The 16,367-nt window shown below is 38.6% G+C and overlaps 1 protein-coding gene across 1 annotated transcript; it reads right to left on the minus strand.

Annotated features, from left to right (window-relative positions):
- Window positions 1–344: 344 nt before the first annotated feature.
- Window positions 345–1,604, minus strand: LOC132042904 (uncharacterized). The gene is made up of 4 exons (XM_059433409.1): window positions 1,402–1,604; window positions 1,024–1,221; window positions 832–932; window positions 345–724 (listed from the first exon to the last, which is right to left on the minus strand). Exons 1-4 carry the CDS (start codon window positions 1,602–1,604, stop codon window positions 345–347), a joined length of 882 nt encoding a protein of 293 aa, XP_059289392.1.
- Between the last annotated feature and the right edge of the window lie 14,763 nt (window positions 1,605–16,367).

Here is a 16,367-nt window from a genome sequence, read left to right on the forward strand (position 1 = left end):
TAATGGTCCAAGACCAGTCCAGTTATCAAACCAAAATAGTGATGAGCCCTTCTCAATTGCCACAGTATTTGATGCTCAATCATGTCTCTTGCTTGTAGCATTTTCCTCCAAACATGAGAACCTCTCTTCCATGGTACTAGAACTGGATTATTATTTTTCAAATACTTCATGCTCATAAAGGCACTCCAAAGAGATGGATTAGTCCTCATATTCCACCAGAGCTTAGCAAAAAATGCCAATGACTTGTCTGCTAGAGATCTAAAACCAAGACCTCCCTCATCAACTGGTAAGCACACTTCTTTCCATTTAGCCTAATGTCTATTACTCTCTCCAATTTTGTTGCTCTAATAAAACTGAGCAAAAATCTTATGCAGCTTTGTGATCACAAATGATGGAGGATCTATTGCAGACAAGAGATGCATTGTCATTGCCTGCAGAACATGCTTCAATAAAATTGCTCTTCCTCCAAAGGACAGAAGTTTGCCTTTCCAACCTTGTAATTTATTTCTTACTTTAGCAAGCAAGTCTGAGTAAAAACACATCTTGCTCCTGCTATAGTAAATAGGACAGCCAAGATACATCAATGGAAATGCTTGTCTAGTAATGCCAGTAATTCTTTGTACTTTTTGAAACACTTGTTCATCCACCCTATCATGCAAGTACACTGAACTTTTTGCTTTATTTATCAAAAAACCAGAGGCGTGCCTATATATGCACCCAAAACCTGCATAATCAGTCTCAGAGAGATATCACATGATAATGCAAAGATGATAGTATAATCTGCATATGCAAGATGATTAATAGGAGGACTCCATTTTGGCATCCCATAACCAGTATACCACAAATTATCATTCAATGAATTCAGTGCTCTAGACAAAACTTTAGCTGTTAGAATGAACAAAGTAGGTGACAATGGATCACTTGCTTTACCCCTCTAGTTGAATGGAAGAAACCATATGGCTGTCCATTAATGAGCACAGAATACCAGTTATTTCCAATCAACTCATAAATGAATCGATGAACCTCTCAGAAAATCCCATTCTCCTCATGACATTTGTGAGAAAAAGCCATGACAATCTGTCATAAGCTTTTGTCATGTCAAGCTTCATTACAACATTAGGGACTATTTGATTTCCATTCTTCTTTCCTTTATTAGTTTTGAGCCTAATATCAGATATAATCTCTTGAGTTAATAAGATGTTCTCCACTATACTTCTACCCCTGACAAAACCAGCTTGATTTTAAGAGATCAAGTTTGGTAACAAGTTAACCATCCTTTCATGAATAACTCTAGAGAAAATCTTATTAACAAAGTTTCTTAAGATTATAGGTCTCATGTCACTAAAAGTCTGAGGATTCTGCTTCTTAGGCAACAAGACAAGATGAGTGTGAGTTATGTACCCAGGTAGTTGCATACCTCCAAAGAAATCCCATACCATATTGTATATATCATCTCCAATGATATCCCAACATGCTTGGAAAAACATGCCTGTGTATCCATCAGGTCCACCTGCACTTGCATTATTCAAAACAAACACTGCATGCTTAACCTCATCTTTAGTAGGATTAGCAATAAATTCTGCATTTTGTTCAGGTGTGATCATTCTAGGAACCTGCTACAAAATATCAAACTGAGTAGGCACATTAGTTTCATGGAATTGAGCATGATAAACTCTAATAGCCTCATCAGCAATTTCTTCATTTGTTTCAAGACAAGTTCCTTGAGAATCCTGAATTCTCCTAAGCTACATAAATTTCCTTCTTCCATTCACATGTGCATGGAAGAATTTAGAATTCTTATCACCTTCCTGGAACCATTGCAAATGTTATATCCCGTATTTCGTACATTGGAACAATCCGGTTTAGCTATGGTAAGTTAGGGAAACAACCATTCCGGGATACAAAGTCGGGACTTTTAACCTTTGATTTTGTTTTGAGATATAATTTGTTCATGAAATTGTTGACATGGAACATTTAGGAAAATTTGGGACTAAAATTGGAATTAATGAAAGTTGAAAATCATGCATTTTTCCCTTGTGTGGCCGTGTGGTGTGGGAGTTGGCCCACACAATTTGTGGACAATTTTGTCACGACCCGAGCTACGGGCCGCGACGGGTATCCGGGGCTAACCACCGAATACCGCTCACTTTACTGCTTATCTGCTATTATTCATACTATATGCTCATAATCATGTAAGACTGTAATTTTCTGAAATACATTTGCTTTTATAAACGTAAGCCCTTCGGCTATCAAAATAATAATATACATATATATACATGAATATGCATACAAGCCATGGGACCATACTATCCACACTGCATATCTAGGAGCCTCTACTGGAATACTAGACATCTGGACGGGACAGGACCCCGTCATGCCCAAAAACATGAATATACATATATATATATACCAAAAGAGAAATCTGTGGCACTTCCGGAATATGGAGTGCTCTCAAATCAACTGCTAACTCCTATGAGCCTGGGCCACCTCCCGGTCTACCTATGGGCATGAACACAGCGTCCGAAGAAAGGACGTCAGTACGAATATTGTACTGAGTATGTGAAACATAAACAGTAATGAAACATCAATAAACTGAGGAGGCATAAAACAAGGAGTAATCAGAATCGACCGAATCATAAGGATGATCATGCATGCCGACTTACTTTCGTACTCATCATCACATCATATACATAACTATAATAACGCCGACCATAGGTGCGGTGTAATAATCGTATCATTACATCATCAATAGCTTTGCGTCGAGCATTTCGCGTCCGTGATATTATCTCACGCCGCCCACTAGTGGTGTCCCGCCCATGCCATTTGGCCATAGTGTGTATAGCCGCCCGCCTTAGTGGGTGATCGCCGACCATATAGGCGCGGTGTGATATCATCATATACTCATTACATCATGCTTATCATAACATGCTTATCATAGTATGCTTATCATAACTCATCATGGTATGCTTGACATCATATACTTATCACAATACATGCATAGGGACTCTTAGCTATTCATACTTTATCGGGGTGACGTAAGGTCGTGTACCCCCGATGTCATTATGAGCTTTCTTACGTGTTCTGCCTCACCTTGAAGGAACAAGCATAAGGTGAGTGTACATGATGATCAAATATCATTAGCTTCTTAGAGGCATCATATCATAGGCTATAGCATTTCTAAACTTTAACTTACTATCATCATTATCGTTCTCGTCTCATATCTCTTATCTCGGATAGCTATTCATGAGTGAGGATCTTTACTTTCTTAGAGATAGGAATATTCATAATAAAGGAGGAATTTCATGCCATAGGAAAGAAAGGACTAAGCCTCACATACCTTGGTCGTTTAGCTTATTCTATTGCTTTCTCGTTCTCCTTTAATGCACTCGTTTACCTTCAATGGAATTCGTATCGACATTAACTATATAATCGTGAAAACATACTTACTAAAGCTATAAAAATTTGGGCAGCATCTCCTTTTTTTATACTACTTCCCACCACATTCCATATCAACTCCCAACATTCATAATAATCATTACAATATCGCTAACAACAATCGTCATTCATTCATCTTATTCGCATCTCGAAATTCTATCTCGATTCCCCATAATTATGACTAAAAGTCCATCGTCGCATTCTTTCATATCCAATACTTATTTCATGTTCTATAAGTCATTTATAACGTATTTATATCATCAACAAACTCATTCCTATGATTCAAGCCAACTACTATTCAATAATAACATTTTTCATCCATTTGATGACCCATTTGTGGTACTCTTCTACAATCCGTGAATCTCAATTTATAAATACTTCAAATAGCATGTAAAGGTCATGAATTTTACCTTAAATGGTAGAGAAATAGTCCTTGAATGATAATACACCCTCTTGCACAAAACCCTAGTTCTTCCTTCTTGAGATTTCTTGACCTTAATAGCTTTAATGGAGTTTCTTAGGCTTGATTCTCCTCAAATCTTGTTATCAATCCTTGATCTCCTTAGTTTTCTTGTGGATGAAATGTTTGGAAGGTTCTATAGGTGTGGAGGGGTTGAAGACGTGAATGGAAATGAAATAAATGAAGTGAGATCACATTTAAAGACTTGGAACATCTTCTGTCGTCGAGACTCTCCACGGACTGTTCCACGGTCCGTGGAACCCGGTTTGGTCGTGAAAATGGTCGTGGTTCATGACCAGCTGACCATCCTTTCTTCTGGTAGTTCCACGAACCATTCCACGGTCCGTGGAACATTATATGGGCCGTGGAAGTGGTCGTGGAAATCACTGCTTCCGCCAAAGTTGTTCTCCTCGTTTCGTTTGATCTCCAATCCTTATGGAACCTTCTTAGCACTTGTTTACCACTTCATTATAGATATAGGGGATGTTATAAACTCTTCTCCATAATAACCTTGAGGCATCATTAACTCAATACTCCTAGTTTGCATCCAACACACTAACTTATAACTCGATTCCCTTAACAACTTTCTTTCTTCAAGTCTAATGTCTTTGGAAATCTTAATTAGAGTCATCGCATACTATTTCTTGCTTGTCCGTACTTCTTATACGCCATATCTTTCGTGAGTCTATTCACTGTATGCTAAGGGATAATTTTCGAGGTGTAACATTCTTCCCATTTGGGGAACATTAGATCCTCGAATGTTAAGTCGCTAGGATTCGGAAAATTTCGCTAGAGTTTCCCCTATAATACGACAACCCATAATATCATTGCCGATACAACATCGATATCATTGGCCCACATTACCAACCCATAATATCATTAAAGCGTACATACCACAAGGTAAGGCTACAACACAATAGCAATATAGATTGGCCACACATTTTTTCGACCCATCAATACTTATTTTAAAAGTAAAGCGTCTCTCGGACTCTAAATCGGGATAAAAATGATAAGTACAACAAATATTTTGGGAATATCCTTTGTAGTTTATAAATCAACGGAATCTATAATCATATGGAATCTAATGCAAAATACGTAATGACACGTCTTGGCGGATGACTTTGTGGAGACTCAACGCTCACAACCGACATCCGTCAAGAAACCCACAACTCGTCCGCAAAGTCTCTAACGAGATAATCGAACACATAACATGCATAATCGACTCGGCGGCACTCCGGTGTGAGCAAATGGAGCTTGCCAACGCCGCTCGGAACATCTCCTACGTATAAAAATGCTACAACAAATATTTTGGGAATATCCTCATCCATATGGGTGTACAATGACACGCGGTGATGAAACCGCGTAACCCACAACTCGTCACCGCAAAGTCTCCGATAATCGAACGGGGGTCGAGCTTGCCAACGGAATATGTCACCGAGTATGTAAAGCATAGAGATCAACAAATAGAATTACAACTAAACAACAAATAGAATTACGAACATAAAAGTAATAACCGGAGTATCGTAAATGCTTACTCATAAAACATAAACGGATGCATAGCGAGAAAACATGCCATAGCCGCCCTCATCATGGGACTCGGCAAACGTAAAGTGGTCCCCACGACGCCGGCGCCACAACATATCGATCATATCGAATGTGCACATATCATAGCATATCGATGGCCATATCATATCATATCATATCGAGTGTGTACATGGCACATCATACACCACAACCCATGTACATATATACCGCCCCTCACACCGAGGCACGGCGAACAATGCGGTGGAATACGCGTGATAACATATCCGGCCCGGGCTCGGTGAAGGAAGCATTGAGGCATCCACGAACGGAGTAGTGAGAAACTAAATGCAATATAAAATATTTACAAAGACTCGACGAATAATCCGAGCGGCAAGTCATTTAGGAACGAAATCGACGATAGTCATAGCACGTACCTTTCGAACGCCGCGGGGAATTGTATAAAATTTAAAACTTTTGGGATTATTTGTGCATATCAAAATATAAAACATTTACGAGAAATTCGATGGCATAATTCGGATGGCAGATCTTGTAACGAACATTTGACAATAATCAAAGCATAAGTCTTTCGGACATCGGAATATTTCGTGTCGGAATAATTTTTTTTTTTCTGAAGTAGTTTCAAATCTCAGAGTAGGTCATATAATTCACATAAATAATTATAACAGTTATTCTTTGAAAATTAGAAAGGTAGCTAAAAGTTTCCCTTAATTTTCATTTTTAAAGGAGATCAAACGGATTATCAACACAAAGTTCGGAAATAGTGGGTCCGCCTCGGGTCAAGTAAGGTGGCGTACCCAAACGGCGCATTTTAAACCCTATGATGTCATTTATGAAAGGTATAAGATAATCGGATTTCATATGTACAAGTTCTAGATACTTGGATGACTTGTTGAAACAATCGCGACATAAGTAATTCAATTCTACTGAATGGAAAAGGGGCGTTTTTGGACGTGAATTCCGAGGAGTAGAGTTATCCCTGAGGTCCAAATTCAAACCTAGTACCTCTAAGACATGCCAAAAGAAAGAATGGGAGAGCTTTACATACCTTTCTTGTCCTTTACGCTTGCCAAAATCCAAATCCCGTTTCGTCCAAAACCTACAAATGGTCACATTTACCAATTGACTATTCACAAGTCTTAAAATTTCAATCTTAACCAATACTTGTCTATAAAAATTTGGGCAGCATCTCCCCTATATATACAACATCCCCGAGATTTAACTCGGCTCAAATATCAACAACCATACCAAACAACAATAACAATAATCATCAACGATCGATTTGAACGCATTCTAACATGAATTATCTCCTTTTCCAAATAAGACAACAACTCCCAATCCAACTTTACGCTTTCAAATCAATATCAACATTTCCATATTCATATACTAATTTAAGATCATTCAAACATAGGCCAAGAATATTCCAAGTCATATATCCAATATTCAACAATTCCATCAATTCCATATTCCACCCAAAATTCCTACATATGCAACAAAACCATCACCATACATTTTCTACTTACAAATTCATAATCAACAACAACAATCCACACTTTAACAACTTCATTTCCATAATATCATAAAATCATACTAAAATGACATAATCTTCTACAATCAATTTCAATGCCAACTTAAACCATTTAACCTTCATTACATCATAAGGATCACTACAACACCAACAATTATTCATAATATTTCCAGCTCCAAAATATTCCATAGAATAGCCCACACATTATTTTCCAAATTTTCCAACCAACCAATTCGCGATATAACTATTTCATAATTTTTATTTCCGTAACGAAGTCGAAATTAATACTAACAACATCAATAGCAACATCCTCCACATTCTACAAGTTAACTACATTTATTTTAATCCAAAATTCTCTTCAAATCTCATTCCATAATTCACAATGCCAACGGACGAATTTATATCGCTATTTTTCCCGTTCTAATCCGTTAAAACTTTAAATAAACTTATTAGCAATGAAAAGGAACCTTAATATTACCTCAAGTGTGCAGCCACCACGTCCACCCTCTTCTCTTTAGTTGATTTTTAGCTCAAATCGAAGGCAACGCAACGTAGAACACTTTTCTCTTCATGGGCTTCGGGATTCGGGGCTCCGATTTTGGTCAAAAATTGATTTTCTCTCTAGGATCTCCTCTATCTTTTTCTCTAGAGTTTTCTAGGTTCTCTTGGTCTGAAAATTAGAGAGAGATACCGAAAATTGTAATTAAAAAGCATGGGTAATGGGCCTGACCCGAATTGGATTCGGGTTGGGCCGGATTTACTTTGTTCAACTCGACCCTTCTGCCTTAAAACGTTCATATCTCCTTATCCCGATGTCACCTGTAGACCCACGACCTACCATTGGAAAGCTAATTCAATTATCTACAACTTGTATTTCTGGGGGTTTTCCCAAATTCCAAACTTATAATACCGTTTTTGCCCCTCAAAGTCAGGTCACCCGAAAACGTTTTCTTAAAAATATTCGTTTGGAGGGCTTCCACTTTGATTTGGCCCAAGGGTCCTTCATGAGTTGTGTTTAACTCCACGTATGCGATTCATGTGACTTTTCAGATGTTCCAAAAAAAAATCTCGATGTGTGGGCCCCACTTCAACTTACGAATAATCCAGCGTACAAAAGTACGGGATACGATACTATCAACGAGAGTTTAAATTACGTAGCAACAACATGATTGTCAATTTTGAGGAAGCACATGTCACGCTCATACTCCGAAAATGCGGGGTATAACATCCTCCCCCCCTTTAGAACATTCGTCCTCGAATGTTAAACTAGCCTTATAGGGACTCACAAGATCTTTGGGGGAGTTCCCTTTTTACGGTTTTTGCATACAACTCATGCATTAGTCGACCCAATCAAATAAGGATTTCAGAGTACCCATAATTTTTTTTTTCCAAGAACACGTGGGGCACTTCTTCCTTACTATTGTTTCGCCACAGTACCTTAACGGAAGCCATATCCTTGTCACGCATTTTTTTTTCCTGCCAAACTAGGACCGCTATTGGCCGTTTCTCGTAGGACAACTCTTCTATTCCTTGAATGCTCCTGTACGGGGAATATTATAGGGGTCACAACGTATTTACGACGCATAGACATGCGGAACACTAGATGCACCGCTTCTTAATTAGATAGTAAATCTGATTCATAGAAAACCTTGCCTACTTCACGAATGATCCGATAAAATCCAAGACATCTCGGCTATGTTTTCCTCATAACACTTCTCATGGGCGATATTTTCGAAAATATCCAGTTACCAATCCGGAGTTCTAAGCGTCGACAACAATCACCTGTATATGATTTCTGTCAGCTCTAAGTCGCTAATGACCGTTCCCAAGTGAGTTTCACTCTATCAACTATCCGTTGAATCATATCCGTGGTAGGTAGTTCAGCCTTGTCACTATTAGACCAGCCAATGAATGGCGCACACCTCTTGCCATACAGAGCCTTATACGGGGCCTTCTGAATGCTAGGATGGCAGCTATTATTACCAGTAACCTCAACAAGAGGCGAGTGTTCATTTTCGCTGCCTCTGAAATCAATGACACGGGCTCGTAACTTACCGCTTTAGTGTCTAGATGACACGCTTAGTTTGCCCGTCGGCCTAAGAGCGTATCTTTCGTTTTAAGACTTACCTATTTTCTCAATTTCTTCCGGACAGATCCCCAGGGGTTAACCATATACTAAGCCTTCTGTTCGATATAATAGATGTGGAACTTTATAAAATCTTACTACCTCCTTTACATTACAATCGATATCGGAAGGGACCTTTGGTTTGACCCTGGTCAAGTTCTATTTGCCCTTAGTACCGACTCTATTTTCGATAATTCGATCTAACTACCTCCGTATTTTCTGCATCATATCTAAAATATCGTAATTACGTTGTTAGCATTGAACCCCTTACTTTCCTTATCAAGTATTTACTCATTTGATTTGCTTAGCACATAAATATTTGTAAGTTGCATAACGATCCTTGCATAATTTGTATAAATCATATCCATCATATCCAATTTCAGACATAGTCTTTTCTTTTTCTGATTCATTGTATCATACGTATCCCATCCGTATCAAAGTTCATTCATCGTACCTTATCGCGTTTCTTTCCCTTCCTCTACTCAGTCATTCCACATTTTTCTTCATTTCCTACTATAAGAGATTTTTCTCCGTTGTCACTCATTCATCGTACCATTATTAACGAATAACTCTATAGCCAACATCTTGGCTTTTAATCCCGCGTAGTATTGTTATCTTGTACTGTCCTCTTAAATTACCTACTATCCGTTTGTTGTCGGTTTCAGATCTCACCAACTTGTTTCAGCATAGGACCATGCAGAGAATTCAAGCGTTCACACTAAACATGCCGTAATATTGGTTGATTTCCGTTTTACTCTTGCATTTATTTAATCCGCTTTCCCCCCTTTTAGGGTGTTCGCGCATCATTAATTATTTATACACTGTTCTATGTCTTCGTTCAAATTTTTCAAATTCACATGGTTCTTTCCGAATACACTCAGTATGCCATACATTCAGCATACCATACCGTATCCACCTCTTCTTCTTCTATAATTTAGATTACCCCCGTATGAAATTCTAACACGCTCACGGGGCAGTAGGAATTCTCGATATCGACGGTTAGGGCTCAGGTAATATCACTATTGCAACAATTGATCCAAGCCACATTCTCGTAATTCCCACTAGTGATTAGTGCTCGGATAACGTCACTATGGCAACAACGTATCCAAATCGTATTTCCTTCATTCCCATCAAAAGTTAGTTAAGGCGTCTAATCGTTTCAAATTCTTCATTTAGTAACATTTATACGTTGACGATAAATATTCCAAACTATCTTATAATGTCATCTTCCTTCGGTACTCCTTTCATTTCTCCCACGGATTCCATTTCCAAGGGGTTAATCACAATTTAATAGACTGTTATCAGGAGACATTCTTCAATCATCATCAGAAGGAACTAGGGCCTGGCACGCACCGCAGGGCATCTTAGTACTTGATTCACATGATTTGCCTTCAAATTTTTTTTTTTTTTACATTCCGAACGAATTATTTAGGTCATAATTACTTACTTGTATGCTTTACATTCTCTCATCATGGTCGCACTCGGTTACTGGGTATTATTGCCCGTCAATTTGGCCTCCTTTCGAAGCACAACATGATTGGAACATACGTTAGCCCGTTTAAATGAATTGCGAATTCGCCGTTCATATATACTTCTTCAAAGCAAAGTTTTTCCCAAATGAAAATAATGCCCCTTACGGATGGCGTGGGAGGTGTTTCTTAAAGCTTAGTCCAACATAGCATATTAGTCTTTCTATTCCTGTTCTTATTATTGTTTCCATCTAACCTTTATTCCACACCTTCCCTACAAAACTTGGTAAGTCTTTTTCATTCATTCAATAACTCGCTTTTTCGTTCACACTTTACCCGTGTATTCTAGTCTCATAAATCGTATCCTGTTTCTGGCCACTTCGCCATTAGGCTTTACTTATCTTCGTGGCCATCCTTATTAAGATTTCTAACCATTTCGCATATTCTAATTTCCTTTTGGTTATCCTAATTTCCCATTCATTTCATACACCTACATTTGTGGAATCCTTAGTGCACTTCCCGTGGGTCACCCATCCTGTAATTGCTCTGGTCCTAGCACGCTTAACCTTGAAACTCGGGTGAAATACGATGCTTTAATGCCAGTATAATTGCATCCACTTGGTCACATGACCTTTACTACATAATCTGGGGCAGATCGAAGTCTTTACAGATTTCGAGACGTTTTCATAATACGTCCTATTTTTCATTTTTACTGTTTTACTCTTCATATTCCACAATAGTCATCTTTCTTTCTAACTCCCAGATTCTCAATAATAACAAATATCGTCATTACTTATAATTATTTCGGGTATTGTCCTGTTTGGATCTCCACTCACTATCCCTACATAATAATTTTCCGCCAAAATCGATTATCGACTGTCTCTAAATTCTCCAATAGGCTTTGCTTCTACCAAGCATCGAATGTCATTTGTCTCGATCTTTCAGACGGTTATCCGTCTTTTCTATAATCATTTTTCACGCAATACCCAAATCCATAACTCTTCTGAACAGCGTATCTCATTTATTGTTTGCTTATGATATTTTCTTTCCCCTTTTTTGACGTATCTGACGAATTATCCTAGTTAGCAATTTTTAACAGAATCTTTTTGACCATTCTTGATATTCAAATTCCGTACGCAGCAAATGTCAACGATATCTCACGGAACATACGGTTGTATGACGCATTCCAACCATCCAAAGCTTCCAATTTCCGGTAGCAAAACAAATATATCGAACACTTTCATGTCATCACCTACTTCCTTCTATCGTATGTGAAGCCCACATATAGGAATTTCATCTTCCTATGGCTTGGCTCTATCGCACGATCTAAGACGTAAAGAAGGTCAACAATCCCTAAATGCCCCGTAGCCTCTTGTTTATAGATGTGGCGCGCTTCACACCATAAACAGGACTCTACTGGACACGACTTTGCAGACAACCCCTAGGACAGACCTGCTCTGATACCACTTTGTCACACCCTGATTTTACTAGGGTGTGATGGGCACCCGACCCCACATTCGGAGCCGAGCGAACCCACTGACTCTTATTACATACATAAACTCTCGGACTCTAAATCAGATAAAAATGATAAGTACAACAAATATTTTGGGAATATCCTTTGTAGTTTATAAATCAACAGAATCTATAATCATATGGAATCTAATGCAAAATACAGAATGACACGTCGGCTGATGGAGCCGCTCACAACTGACATCCAGAACCCACAACTCTGTCTGCAAAGTCTCTAACAGATAATCAGAACACATAACATGCATAATCGACTCGGCAGCACTCCAGGAGCAAATGGAGCTTGCCAACGCCGCTGGAACATCTCCTACAAAGCCTGTACTCATCCGGGTGTACCTGCGCGGCATGAAACGCAGCCCCCGAAGAACAGGGGGTCAGTACGGAATATGTACTGAGTATGTAAAGCATAGAGATCAACAAATAGAATTACAACTAAACAGAATATGCAGAACATAAAAGTAATAACCGGAGTATCAGAAATGCTTACTCATAAAACATAAACAGATGCATAGCGAGTAAAACATGCCATAGCCGGCCCTCATCATGGGACTCGGCAAACGAAAGTGGTCGCCCCCGACGCTCGGCGCCACAACATATCGATCATATCGAATGTGCACATATCATAGCATATCGATGGCCATATCATATCATATCATATCGAGTGTGTACATGGCACATCATACACCACAACCCATGTACATATATACCTCCCCTCACACCGAGGCACGGCGAACAATGCGTGGAATACGCGTGATAACATATCCGGCCCGGGCTCGGTGAAGGAAGCATTGAGGCATCCACGAACGGAGTAGTGAGAAACTAAATGCAATATAAAATATTTACAAAGACTCGACAGAATAATCCGAGCGGCAAGTCATTTAGGAACGAAATCGACGATAGTCATAGCACGTACCTTTCGAACGCCGCGGGGAATTGTATAAAATTTAAAACTTTTGGGATTATTTGTGCATATCAAAATATAAAACATTTACAGAAATTCGATGGCATAATTCAGATGGCAGATCTTGTAACGAACATTTGACAATAATCAAAGCATAAGTCTTTCGGACATCGGAATATTTCGTGTCGGAATAATTTTTTTTTTTTTTTCTGAAGTAGTTTCAAATCTCAGAGTAGGTCATATAATTCACATAAATAATTATAACAGTTATTCTTTGAAAATTAGAAAGGTAGCTAAAAGTTTCCCTTAATTTTCATTTTTAAAGGAGATCAAACGGATTATCAACACAAAGTTCGGAAATAGTGGGTCCGCCTCGGGTCAAGTAAGGTGGCGTACCCAAACGGCGCATTTTAAACCCTATGATGTCATTTATGAAAGGTATAAGATAATCGGATTTCATATGTACAAGTTTCTAGATACTTGGATGACTTGTTGAAACAATCGCGACATAAGTAATTCAATTCTACTGAATGGAAAAGGGGCGTTTTTGGACGTGAATTCCGAGGAGTAGAGTTATCCCTGAGGTCCAAATTCAAACCTAGTACCTCTAAGACATGCCAAAAGAAAGAATGGGAGAGCTTTACATACCTTTCTTGTCCTTTACGCTTGCCAAAATCCAAATCCCGTTTCGTCCAAAACCTACAAATGGTCACATTTACCAATTGACTATTCACAAGTCTTAAAATTTCAATCTTAACCAATACTTGTCTATAAAAATTTGGGCAGCATCTCCCCTATATATACAACATCCCCGAGATTTAACTCGGCTCAAATATCAACAACCATACCAAACAACAATAACAATAATCATCAACGATCGATTTGAACGCATTCTAACATGAATTATCTCCTTTTCCAAATAAGACAACAACTCCCAATCCAACTTTACGCTTTCAAATCAATATCAACATTTCCATATTCATATACTAATTTAAGATCATTCAAACATAGGCCAAGAATATTCCAAGTCATATATCCAATATTCAACAATTCCATCAATTCCATATTCCACCCAAAATTCCTACATATGCAACAAAACCATCACCATACATTTTCTACTTACAAATTCATAATCAACAACAACAATCCACACTTTAACAACTTCATTTCCATAATATCATAAAATCATACTAAAATGACATAATCTTCTACAATCAATTTCAATGCCAACTTAAACCATTTAACCTTCATTACATCATAAGGATCACTACAACACCAACAATTATTCATAATATTTCCAGCTCCAAAATATTCCATAGAATAGCCCACACATTATTTTCCAAATTTTCCAACCAACCAATTCGCGATATAACTATTTCATAATTTTTATTTCCGTAACGAAGTCGAAATTAATACTAACAACATCAATAGCAACATCCTCCACATTCTACAAGTTAACTACATTTATTTTAATCCAAAATTCTCTTCAAATCTCATTCCATAATTCACAATGCCAACGGACGAATTTATATCGCTATTTTTCCCGTTCTAATCCGTTAAAACTTTAAATAAACTTATTAGCAATGAAAAGGAACCTTAATATTACCTCAAGTGTGCAGCCACCACGTCCACCCTCTTCTCTTTAGTTGATTTTTAGCTCAAATCGAAGGCAACGCAACGTAGAACACTTTTCTCTTCATGGGCTTCGGGATTCGGGGCTCCGATTTTGGTCAAAAATTGATTTTCTCTCTAGGATCTCCTCTATCTTTTTCTCTAGAGTTTTCTAGGTTCTCTTGGTCTGAAAATTAGAGAGAGATACCGAAAATTGTAATTAAAAAGCATGGGTAATGGGCCTGACCCGAATTGGATTCGGGTTGGGCCGGATTTACTGTTCAACTCGACCCTTCTGCCTTAAAACGTTCATATCTCCTTATCCCGATGTCACCTGTAGACCCACGACCTACCATTGGAAAGCTAATTCAATTATCTACAACTTGTATTTCTGGGGGTTTTCCCAAATTCCAAACTTATAATACCGTTTTTGCCCCTCAAAGTCAGGTCACCCGAAAACGTTTTCTTAAAAATATTCGTTTGGAGGGCTTCCACTTTGATTTGGCCCAAGGGTCCTTCATGAGTTGTGTTTAACTCCACGTATGCGATTCATGTGACTTTTCAGATGTTCCAAAAAAAAAAATCTCGATGTGTGGGCCCCACTTCAACTTACGAATAATCCAGCGTACAAAAGTACGGGATACGATACTATCAACGAGAGTTTAAATTACGTAGCAACAACATGATTGTCAATTTTGAGGAAGCACATGTCACGGGAATTTTCATCGTTTGTAATAAAATGGGTTTCGTGGCATCTTCACTTGCCGGGAACGGGAAATCCTATAATGAAATCCATATTGATCACTTCCCACATGTAATTCTTCACCCTGGTGTCAATTCTTTCATACCATCCCACCAATACCTCGATTTAAGATCATGATACATTTTTGTCGCTCTCGAGTGGATGGAATACCGGGAGCAATGAGCTTCTTCAAGATTTGCGACGAAATTCCGCCACATCCGGACACACATACCTATTCTCGGTACCCGAGAACCCCATTAAATCGAAACTTCAAATGGTGACCTTTCTTTGGAAATTTCACACCTTTATAATACTCTAATTTGGGATCCTCGTATTGTCGCTCTTTATTCCCCGAATCCAAGGACGAAACCGTGGGATTATTGATTCTAACTCACACATCACGTTCGAATCACTTATTCGACTCCAAGGTTAGCTAGCCGACGAGCTCATGAACCATTTCCCCCCGTGGGGAAATTTTACATAAATACCCGGGCGGCGCTCCGCATCGTACCACTTTGGGTTTTTCTGGGATAAAATTTAAATTAATCTTTCAATAATTTTCCCTCGCCCCCCGGGATTCAATTCTTTCGGTTAAGATACATTGGAGACTTTTTATCGTATATACATCAATCCCATATAAATAATGTCTCCTATTTTTAATGCTGGAATTTTTTCATTCGGAAACATGGGTGGAAGTTCCTTTCATTTCAACTGCCCCGAGGGATAAAAAACTCTCCCATCCGCTTCCAATCCTGAAACCGGGAACATCTTTTTCTACAACCATCCCCTCAAATTTAAACGGGGGCGGGGTTAATCGTCTTTTAAATCGGTTTTTGCTCCGCGTCATTCCTTTTAAATTTTCGCTTTCCGGTTCCAATTTGGGGAAAAAGATAAACCCCCACAAACCTTCTATAATATTAAAACCCGAAAACTACGAACTTCGAGGGGTCGTGGCCGGGCCCAAATCTTCCGGGAATTTTGAGTATCAAATCCCAAAATTTATCGGGGAAAACACCTGGGCCAGAAA

Source organism: Lycium ferocissimum, unplaced genomic scaffold (genome assembly GCF_029784015.1).
Source record: "Lycium ferocissimum isolate CSIRO_LF1 unplaced genomic scaffold, AGI_CSIRO_Lferr_CH_V1 ctg19149, whole genome shotgun sequence".
NCBI lineage: Eukaryota > Viridiplantae > Streptophyta > Magnoliopsida > Solanales > Solanaceae > Lycium > Lycium ferocissimum.

Excerpts from the sequence above, each read along its gene's own strand:
- LOC132042904 (XM_059433409.1), bottom strand. The coding sequence starts at position 1,604 with ATGATCACACCTGAACAAAATGCAGAATTTATTGCTAATCCTACTAAA. Across the intron at positions 933-1,023 it reads AGAATGGGATTTTCTGAGAG|GGGTAAAGCAAGTGATCCAT; the intron begins GTTCATCGATTC and ends ATTCAACTAGAG. Across the intron at positions 725-831 it reads TGATAATTTGTGGTATACTG|GTTTTGGGTGCATATATAGG; the intron begins GTTATGGGATGC and ends CTGATTATGCAG.